Source organism: Rhyacophila brunnea, unplaced genomic scaffold, assembly GCF_057557595.1.
Source record: "Rhyacophila brunnea isolate RB1 unplaced genomic scaffold, BYU_Rbru_1.0 scaffold_4, whole genome shotgun sequence".
Classification (NCBI taxonomy): domain Eukaryota; kingdom Metazoa; phylum Arthropoda; class Insecta; order Trichoptera; family Rhyacophilidae; genus Rhyacophila; species Rhyacophila brunnea.
In genome coordinates this window covers 40930235-40941632 of record NW_028233068.1, presented here as the reverse complement: position 1 = coordinate 40941632, position 11398 = coordinate 40930235, and the positions used below count along the sequence as shown (strand labels likewise).

The 11398-nt window shown below is 33.9% G+C and overlaps 1 protein-coding gene and 1 long non-coding RNA gene across 2 annotated transcripts; one reads left to right on the top strand and one right to left on the bottom strand.

Annotated features, from left to right (window-relative positions):
- Window positions 1-1808: 1808 nt before the first annotated feature.
- LOC147067377 (glutathione S-transferase LANCL1) lies at window positions 1809-10115 on the bottom strand. Its single transcript, XM_085954996.1, has 8 exons — window positions 9897-10115; window positions 8342-8530; window positions 7744-7901; window positions 6220-6361; window positions 5786-5932; window positions 3814-3996; window positions 2732-2878; window positions 1809-2199 (listed from the first exon to the last, which is right to left on the bottom strand). Exons 1-8 carry the CDS (start codon window positions 9975-9977, stop codon window positions 2017-2019), a joined length of 1230 nt encoding a protein of 409 aa, XP_085811122.1. The 5' UTR covers window positions 9978-10115; the 3' UTR covers window positions 1809-2016.
- Window positions 10116-10429: 314 nt separating this feature from the next.
- Window positions 10430-11398, top strand: LOC147067376 (uncharacterized). Its single transcript, XR_015071566.1, has 2 exons — window positions 10430-10500; window positions 10771-11398. It is a non-coding gene; the product is annotated as an uncharacterized LOC147067376 (long non-coding RNA).

Here is an 11398-nt window from a genome sequence, read left to right as displayed (position 1 = left end):
GCAACGAGTAAAGAAGTCCTTCAAAAATTGTAATTGTACCTACTTATCGATTCAATCAGCAGCTTAGAATCTTCCTGATTTGTTAGCCCTCATATTATAAGATAAATTTTTTGATAATTCAAACGGAAATTACAAAGGTGTTAAGGGGGGCTGAAGAGCTCGACATTCAAATATAATTTAGTATAAGCGATAGTGCCCATAGAACGCGTCGAGCGGGCGAAGTCCGCGTATGAAGCGTTTATTCATAACCATAATCACACGTCTCGTTCCGCGCATTACCCTTCACCTATGTAATAAGCGGCCCAAGCAGCACAAAATAATTATTATTACAGCGCCTCTCATAACAAAGCAATAAAAATATTATATTATTTCGGGGCATGTAATTAATATTTACGACGACATTATTCAACCAGCGATAAACTGGACACGCAATAAAATTAAACAATGATTCTCTGTTATTAAATAATTGCTTTTCGCCCGTTCAATGAATGGACTTCTTTGTATTTTCATTAAATCGTATCGCCGAGAAGCGAAAAACGGTGACTCATGCGGCAGGCGGGGCGCAAGGCATCGTCAAGTCCAGTGTGCGCTGGCGTATTTGATTACGTTGTATTTTCGATGATTTACGCGCCACTTGTAGAAATTTTGCGCGAGCGCCGCACTCGCTGCGTCAATGGGCTTTATGCCTAAAAAGGACCTCGGCGTCGTAAGTACGTTAATTTAAATCGATCTTTTCGCAAAAATCACTAATCATTTGAGATTTTATTTCAAGAAACATTATTATTATTATTGATATTGTCTGATGCTGAACATTATTATTATTTTATAAACACCTGCAAGATGTACGCCGATCAGAAAACAGGGCTGTCAAAATAATATTAAGAATTAATATTTTTAAAATGTTAATTTCATCATAGTTTTTAATCAAACCTGTGCAAGTACGTACTGATAACTTGGGTGGATTTTGTAGCAAACATACTATTGATACGGAAATACGGGTATATTATTATTATAACCCAATTCAAATTGAACATAGGTTGATACTCAAATACTATTATAGTATGTTTATGATTTCGAGAAAATAATACAATGGTATAATTAATCCATATCAATTATTTGTAATTCGTAAATCGTAAAATCGTAAAATCTAACGAGGTTGCCAGCAACTTAACTTGTTGCCAGTGTGGACCCGGCATTAGATCCACAAAACTTAAATAATATATATTATAAATAAAATTTTTAAATTATAAATATTTATGATTTATGTCTTCGACAGCCCTGATGAAATATGAGTCGGATCGAGTCATAGAGCAAATTTATTGATACAAACAACTTTGACACGACCTTTTTATATTAACTAGTAGACCAGATATTATGGACCACATGTTAAAAAATCATATTTTCAATTCTCAAGGCCAATTCTGTAGAACGTCCCCTTAAAGACAAAACTTCATCTATGCGGATGGAGCTTTAGTAAATTATGAAAATGAAATTGAAAAAAAAATTACCTACCAAGAGATAACGATAGCCAGTTCACATTTCAGATTCAGATGCAGATATAACATGACATCACTACCTGTCGAACCTATCACTCACCTATCAGAAGTGCAAATTAGTAGCCTGCCATCCACTCAACGATCGGCATATGTTTGAAAAAACATCATGAGTTTTTCAACTGGAATTTGAACACAGGATCTTGTTATATGATAGTTTTGTGCAAGAATGTTCAACTAGGGAGATTGCCAAATAAAATATCAGTCCTTTAATTTTTTTTTGGAGAATCAAAATAATATTAACATGTATTTATTAAAATTAAGTATTTATTTAATTTCTGTGGATGTTGAATAATATTATAACAATTAGGTACTTAGTTATTATTTTTACGAAAACTAAATTTGACAAAAAATAATTATTAATAAATATATTTATGACTCCATATTACAATATTGACAGACATCAGTATAATTGCAGATCACATTTACAGTACACAGAATGTACGTACAGTTTACTGTTTCACTACAAAGAATAAACAGGAAATTTGGCATTGATCGGATGCAGCATATCGCGGGCGAGGTATATTCTGCCAGCCAATCCTTCGTAGAGAGAGGCGGGAGCATCCGGGAAGTGGCACTCAGAACCTTCGGGTTCCTCTATACACCAGTCCATGAAACTGCAAGCTCGGTGTAATTGCTTTGCGTCCTACAAAAGAAAACAAACCATAGACATCAATACAAAATCACTAGGTCTTGGGTGTTTCTATGATTGTTTTATTTCTACTAGTAGAGTACCGTTATTGCCTCATGGCATGTTGTAGTGTTAAAAAACAAAAATAAAGCATTCTGCTTATGATTCACACGATTGTATATGATTTTAAGCTCTGTACCAGAAGATTCACCATCAAATGAAATTATCATAATTACGCAGCACTTGGCACGACGCAGAAACATATTGTTGTACGACAGTCACGAAAGAATTTGATGAGCGGCTTCTAAATAATAATCGTCCAGTGGTTCTCGAATAATACTGACAACTATAGAACTGATGACAGCCACATCTCCTGGTGACGGCAGAGTTAATATAAATCAATAAATGATCCGAGTACCTATATGCATAAATTTTACACTAAATAATTGGTAGTCTGTCAATTTCTAGAGGTATTATATACTTTCCACGATAATAAAATAATACCAATAGTATAATGGGAATAACATAGATATAAAATATTGCAAACTTTTGTCGTTTGGTAAAGCTGCAAGAATGTGTAGGCATTTCCTGAGACCCCGTGACAAATGCTGTAGCCTTTTGTGCAAAGTCCTCGCTGCCAAACCACATCACCGCACACCTCTGCGGCTTTTAAGTATTCTTCGTTCCCAAATACCTGAAATATAAAAATTATGACCATTTGATGTAACAATTATGTATCTCTTACACACCGTTTGAACTTTCCCAATTGCTTATCACATTTCGTTATCGGTGACAGCCAAAAACCAAATACAATAATTATAAATTATTGAAAATAAAAATATGTATGAGAAAATCTTATGGTCAGTATCGGACCAATGGCGAAGACTAGACTGCGGCAAGTATAACGTGAAGCGTGGCCGTTTCTAGAACTACAATCCTCCTTAGCCCTTTCCTCTTCCCTTCGCCTTGCAATCATTTGACGAAAAGGAGGTAAATAATTATTAAGAAATGAAATGGATAATAATACATGAGTTCCTATGTCAGATAGCTACAATAGACAGTAACGGCAAGTAACAAGGAACCATAATTAGGTTGGGTTCATTCGGCATATGGCGGTTGCTATTATTGACTTTATTTACATCAAACATATTTATTGCATTGCTTTCTCTTTCTTGCTCTCCACCTCTCCAAATATGTCTAGTTAGGTGCCAAAACTATTGACCCTCATGCTTATGGGATATGTTTATACTATGTATCTACAAATTTCAATTCATACAGATGGGTCTAACACATTAAGTGCCATAACATACTATGTATTGCACTTGAGTTTAATCTTTGATATAATGATATTATTACGTTTAACAAATTCTCGTAACTAAATTTGTTTTTTCATTCAAATTCAATTATTAAATTAAGGAAATGTTAAAGGATCGATGAGTATTGAGTCTTCACCGCTGCTTTTGAGTCTCAATATATATGTGTGCAAAGGTCTAACTACAATTACCACTTCTCAATAGAGCTAAAAGCCCCATCTCCCATTTCCTCTCGCGCACAGGTATAGTACCTACATAGAATGTAGGTGCTGTGGTGTAATAATGCATTAGCTATTTATTACAAGATAACAATGACCTTATAAGCCAAGCAACACAGTTGGACGAGACCAGGCGCTCCATGGCACCATTGCACCAAGCGATCTGAGTTGCTACCCTGTGAGGAAGGTAGGTTTCCGCTGGGGTATCGCTGCCGCAGGAGACCATCCAAGGTGGGCTTCACCAAGCCTTGCAGTTGCTGCACGCTCATGTACTCTACAGCCTAGAAAAATAAATTCATACATAATAACAACAAAATATTACAATAAAATTATATACTCAATAATTGATACACTAAAGTAACACAATAGCTCGAAATTCAACATTACATGCTTTGCATACAAACAATAATTACACTAATTACTTGCTTTACGGCCGAGATATACGTTCACGAAAAATTAGCCATAAACCGAAATGCTGGCTGTATCACGAATCATTTATTTCCATACAAATAAATCTAGACAATTTCGGATTGGTTCCAATTTTAGAAAAAATTTGAAAATCTTCAAAATGTCTTTAGTTGAAATTGTATTTTATTTATTTTCAAAATCACATTTCAATAAAAAAAAAAATGAGTAGTCATATGGCAGAAGGGACCATCTGCAAATTTTTCTGTTTTTAAGTTTTGTTCTACAAAAGCTTTGAAATGCATTAATCTTCAATGTGGCAAAAGGACACATCTGCAAGTGCACTCACTACAAACACTAAAAATGCCGAAAGAGCCATTTGAAAATGTAAAAAAATAGCGTACTATATGCCAGTTGGCACTTCTGTCATAGAAACTTCTGAGGATTTTTACAGATGGCACGTTATACATCACATGCGGACCATCAAATATGCACCTTATGAACAATATTTAGTATAGCTTGGAATTGAAAATAGCGTGTCCTCTGGTGGGCTTGATAAAAAATATTGATTTAAATACACAATCTCACAATAATAAAAAAAAAATATTTTTTACTACCAATCTGAACAATACAAAATCATACATCTGACAAAATTGCAATAACATTTTGATGGCAAAAGGGGCCATTTACATTATATTGTCAAATATATCGGTTAAACAGAATATGATTATTTTTTTCCTTAAACTGAACAAATAACACCCCAACAGGTTAAACAATACTAAAATTTTATGTATATCACTCAATTATTCTGTTTACTAGAGTAAATTGAAATCTTATTTTTGCTCTCCTGAACATTCTCGAAAATGACAGATGGTCCTTTCTGCCATCTGACTACCGAAATACATTCTTCATCGGGATCAATTTAAAGTACTGTGCGCCTCCTCCGCCTTCTATATACATCTATATTCTATGTCATGCACTGTATTTTGCATGTTGGCGGTATTGAGAGGTTTTAGTTCCAGAAACAACCGCGATGGCATTATGTTTCGATATAGAAGTCGCAGTCAAGAATGTTCATTCTATGTTTGAAATAAGAAAACGCTTTTGATAAACCATTCAAGGGTAAATGTCGGTCGAGTAGTTCTTGTCACACATATGTGTTATGTCAAGTTTTACGATGCAGGTGTGCATGACTTATTATTGTTTGACCCATAGACCAATATAAGCCTAATGAGGATTTCAAAAGAAGAAATTGAATAGTAGAGCACATTCTGCGTAGAGTAGGTCATTTTACAAAAGGGTAAATAGATCAAATCAAGAAAAAAAATAAAGAATTGTCAAAAATACTGAATGACAAACTAAGAATGACAAGAAAAGATGGAATAGACACCTTCATATACTTCTAAACAGCAATTCCAATGATGTAAGAATGAAATCGCCCTCTGACCCACAAACATATCTGGACGACAACGATGAAGAAAGAACACCCACCACCTTCATTGGTGAAAGTCTCAGAAACCACATGTCCAATGTTGGTGGCATAGACAACAATCCCAGCTAAGCTGGTCATAATACTGATTAATAATGGGATCATTCTCTTCTTTGTTTTTAGTATTTTTCAAAAGTCAACAGTAAATAGTATGGAAGGTGGCAAAGAGTAAGTACCTGCAAAAACATGTAGAGAATTCCAGCAGTCCCGTGTGCTGCACCTAAGTAATATGAATCGTGCCAATTATAAAGCAGCGGGACGTCTCTCTCAATCTTCATTTCTCGTGCCAATCGCTCTCCAGATTCTAGCATCTTCATGATCACCTTATTAAATAAAAAGAAGACTTTATAAAAATATTCAATATGTTATAATATTTAATTATATTTTACAGAACAAACTAGGTTATAATGCGATTTTTTATTCCCACAGTGGCCTAATTGGTAAAACAGCTGTCTATTGACACCATGGGTCGATTGGGTCATGGGTGACATCATGTTGATTATTTAAAATGAAAATTATCAATAAAATGTATTAAATTGCAGTTCTCGAATTCATTCTTAAGCTGACCATAATTTTGTAAAATTGTGATATTTAAACTAAGAAAACCAACCTTACTGATGACAGACGATTGAATAAGATTCTCTCCCGTCTCTTTGTTAACAAAAAGAAGGGCGTATAAATATCCAGCACGGCCGTAAAGCAATTCATCAGACGTCTTGTCGTGGTCTGCAATTGGGAGAAGCTGCACCAACCTAATGTTAGAAATAACTTATAAAAATATATACACCATAATAAATAAAAAATGAAATAATAATACATATGCATATCAAAGGAAATCATTTCCTGAGTTTATTTTATATACACAATCCTGTTATACTATAAGGACTGAATGTTACTAATTTGCAGCATTATTACATTTCTTACAAGTTTTTTCAGTCAATACATACATAATAATCTTGGTTGTCACAATACTATCAAGACTATAAAAATAAGGGGAATATAATATTATATTTGCACAATAAAATAGACCACTAAGTCTATGAACCAATTCAATCAAAAACATATGATCAATTTGATGAAAGGTTGTAATTATTATATATATAGAGCATATAGAAATAAACAATTAGGCCGTTTCAACAATAAAGCGATCATTTAGTGACATTCTATGCACAAAAATAGCCAAAAAAATAAATCGTGGCGGTATGATGTCAAATAAAAATAATACAAGTATACAAAATTTAACAAATACTGTAGTTTTTTAGCTTTATTTACGTTCCCATACTTCAATTTAAGAGGTTCAATATTTTTTTCAACAATAAAAAATAATTTCACATAATCAACTTCTATATAGGGAGCGGCCAAAGTGTCGACCGCGTATTCCTAGTCGCCTGCCTGTCTGATATGTACAAATCTCTGATGCCCATCCCACACAGCGTGTGAGACAAGCTGTGCAACAGAGACAATGCGCTACAATCTAGAAGTTAGCCGATTATCGACGACAGTCTCTCTCTAAAACCCGACAGATAAAACAAGAGTTGACTTACAGGTAACTCACGTGGCGACCGTAGCGCATAGCGGACATGTGTGGCCGTTTCGGGTTTTAGAAGTGACATTCCGCTATAATCGGCTACCTTCGGCTCTGCAGGAAGTGTTATTGAAGTGTTTATTTTCAATTTAGACTTATTTTTGGCTTTAAATTGCTACTTTTAATGTTAGTAGACCGCCGCCAATAATTTCAAAAGCAGGTCGCCCGTAAAAAGTTATAGAATCTATATCATCGCAAAGGAAGCGATGACTTGATGTGGTTTGAACAAAAATTTGAAAAAACAGTGTCAGATTTTACCGAAATTCGTCACATCAAGTCTCTGAAATTCTAAAATGGGAGTTATTGGAGTATGAAGGCTTAAAAAAATAAAATGCTATTTTGCTATTTAAGATAAATAACTGATATCACTCCTAAGCGGAGCATATGGGCCTCCACACAACAACTGATTGTACGCCATTCGTCTAACTCACTGGGTCCTTGATCTAAATTAAACAGACATCAACCAAATAAACATGTAAATTTTGCCAGATTTCAATTTGAATAGCCAGACTAACTATATAATATTATATAATAATTGTGTTTGATGACCTTTGAATGAGGTGACTGACGGAGGGAACATGGGCAGGCCGACGGGGTCCCAGTTGATGAGCAATAACAGCAGCAAGAGACAGAGGTCCAGCCCCACCGCATAAAAAGGTTACCCTCTTGCCATCATCGCCTTTTAGTTTTATGAAGTCGAGAGCTCTCTATGAACATCAAGAATAGGTTAAGACTATCATTTAATAGTAATTCTTCTTTTCTAGTGTTCCTTGAAAACCATAGAATCGAGGTTTCACTGTATGTTATTTAAATTTAGAAACTGATCCGCTTTACACATACATGGATTTATTGCCACGAATGTGAACTACAGACAACATACATGGAACTTCATGTATATTACGCACGCTTATTGTGAAGGTATTTGTTTTCATATTCATTTTTGTCACAATACATAATATTGCCATCAATAAATCTACACACATGTAAGGCACCTATAATGATTGCGAATCAGTTTTCAACGCATTTAAATAAACGGCTTCAATATGCCATACATTTAACAGTTATAGAGCACCATTTGTGTATAAACAAGGACACAATATTGGAAAATCTATATTATCTACTAGTTTTTAAGTTAAATATAAGTTACCATTAATGTGTCATCTTTGTCCTTTGTGTCTACAAAGGACTTGGATTGTAAATAATATAAAAATGCAATCCCAGCAGATCCAGTATATACGCAGCTACTTGAAAACACCTCAGATTTCAATTCATTGGAAAATTTGTCAATATTTTTGGATTCGTAATCCAATAGTTTCTGTTTGAATTCATTGGAGACCTATAATAAAATGAATCAATAGATTAGGTACAAACATCCCAAGTAAGCTTGAAGTTCAATACTTTTGACAGAAAATGACATAGTTGGAACGACACTAATCGAGAGAAAATGATGCAATAGGCTTCATGTAAAAACAGTTAGAAATGGTATTTATTGGTTGACAGTCAACGCTTGAAATGGAAAAAATTATGAACTGGACCTCTCGACAGTTTTCTAAGATTTTCTGAGGAGATATTTACATGGTAAAGTTATCAAATTTTATGTATATTTCATAAAAATAAGTGTGTTAGATTTTCTATTATACCTTTATTTACTTTAAATTACTTTTTCCACGAGACGGAGCGATAATTTTACAGATTTCACAAACAGGAACGGCGTTCTGGTGCGCCCCAATCATTTCAAGCCCTGGTGACAGTAATTAAATTTACCCTACGTAATTCATGCGCACTACAAGAAATCGCAACTTGCGCAAGTTCAAAGTCACTACACCGCCATCATTGTAATGGTGATTAAATTTGCATTCCTTATTTTGCACCATTGATATAGGTGCATTACTCTGGGTATTTTTTCCATAAACGGTTTATAGACATCTGACAAAAATTAGTAGGAATCAACCTTATTGCAATATACAAGTTCAGTTACTATATATTATGTATTTTATAAGATAAACATTTAAAAACAATAATGACAAATACAAATCAACGCCATGATTCTGGCAGACTAAAATTTTAGTGTCACTATTTTTCACACACTTCGTCCATTTAAGAATAACATGTCAATAGTTTGCACACAGCAAAATGCCTGTAATGTTTACAATTTACCAATGTAACATAGTACCTAATTAGATTTGTTTTTTTGAACAGATAGAAAAAAAAATTGTAAATTAATGTAGTTACTTAAATGGGAAAATATGCATCATTATCATTAATTAAAATAAGACACAATGGTACAAGTCGGTTATGGGAAAGCCAGCGGCAAACACATTAATTGTTATTTTCTTCATGAATTTTGCCAAAATCGGCTATGAAATTAGCGCGGTTCCCGCCTGGCTTCCCCAAAACCGACACAATATTATTTAATAGGTACGTATTCAGTTGACAATGTCTCATTGATAGCTACCTAATATACTATGGTTTCATTAGCGAACGAAACCGGTCCTGAGTATTATTAAAGTATGTGGAATAAGTAGGTACTATACATTGTGTTTTATTTTAATTATTACAATGTCTTTCCACTAAGAATTGACAGAAAACAGCAATAATTAGTATCATAATATAAATAATAACAAGCGCCTACAGTATGCAACAGCATCAATTTATTAATAGGATTACGATAGATGTTCCATATTTTTCAATAAATAACTTACGTCTGTGATACTTTCATTTAAATATTTACGCTGACTCGTATCAAAGTCGGGCATATCATTTTTAATACATTTTTTGTACATTTTTGCTATTGTAAAAAAAACCTTTGATTCGAGAATAATCAAAAAAATACAATTGGAACGCTGTGACCCGGTGACAATTTTGACAAGTAAACAATGGTGCTGGTGCTGCCCTTTTAATAAAAATAGTTGTTTAGCAAGATTGCCATAACCTATAATAATTATTCACTGCTGACCAGTTAATAAGTAATTAAATACCACATTAATTACAAATGGCCAACTGATGGCAACACATCAGTCGCGTTGTCAGCACTAAAAAACGATTTTTTAAAAGAGACGTGTGAGATTATGTCAATATGCACGCTTTCACCAAACACAATTGTTGAATTTCATACATTTTTGTCAATCTACTGATATTTTGAAGAAAAAATCAAAAAATCTAGTGAATTTTGAACATTTTAGTTGGCAACACTGGACCGGACTGGATAATCTATGATTGACATTTGGATTTAGCTGTTTTGAGGTTATCTTTATCGGGAGAAGGAGACTACTTTATCAGTATAATTATTTGCATTGGTTATTAATTGTAAGTGTAGTTATGCATTGATTGTACTTATTCAGCAGGATATCGCAGACTTATGAACCACGCAAATCATGAGGCAGTACCTAATAAAATAGTTGAATTCACCAAAATAAGTTAAACACAGTAAAGTGGGCCGATTTAATAAACTAATGATTAGGATTGTGGAAGAAATAATGGTTTTTCCTATGGTGGGCCCAATGCTTTCATGTTTAGTTTTACACTCCGCAATAAGTAATACCCAAAACCTTCAATTGTTTTTTTGTTGTATTCCAGATAATGGGGAAAGTAAAGAAGTCCAAGAGGGCGAGAGCTAAAGGCGGCGATGGCGGCACTAGTCAAGTGGATGAGACTCCGAGGGTGACTCAACCCTTTTTGCCTGCTGCTTTCTCCAATGTTCTGCCAAAAGATTTTGATTTAGCCAGTGTACGATCGCTCAAATCAATGAAGAACAAATTCGGAATAAAGAAACAAATAACAAAAACCGAAAAACTCAAGCTTAGAAAAGAGATACTAAAACAAAAAATGGATATAATAATAGACTCGAACGAAATATATTCCAAAACTGGTTCTAAGATCAACAACAAAAAACAGAAAAAGAAGAAAGCTAAAAAGCAGAGTGAAATTTCAGAGCATTACTCCGAAGGATTTATTGGGAAATTCAATAACGTAATTGACCAAGATGAAGAATATTTAAAATTGGGACACAAAAATATTGGTGTGCCAAAGAGAAGAAAAAGGAGACAGTTAATGGTTAACGATATTAACTCATTGAAAAGTCTCATGTCTAAGGTGAAAAGACAAAAAAGTGAAACTAAGAGTAATAAATAAAATAATTAAGCCCATTTACCTGTACCTTCATTACCTACAGAGTTAATAAAATGTTTATTATATTATGCTTGAA

Bases quoted from the DNA above. Each gene is read 5' to 3' on its own strand.
- LOC147067377 (XM_085954996.1), bottom strand. From the start codon at position 9,977: ATGTACAAAAAATGTATTAAAAATGATATGCCCGACTTTGATACGAGT. The intron at 5,933-6,219 runs GTTGGTTTTCTT...TTATTTAATAAG, and splicing joins AATCGTCTGTCATCAGTAAG to GTGATCATGAAGATGCTAGA. The intron at 2,879-3,813 runs GTCATTGTTATC...TTTATATTTCAG, and splicing joins TGTGTTGCTTGGCTTATAAG to GTATTTGGGAACGAAGAATA.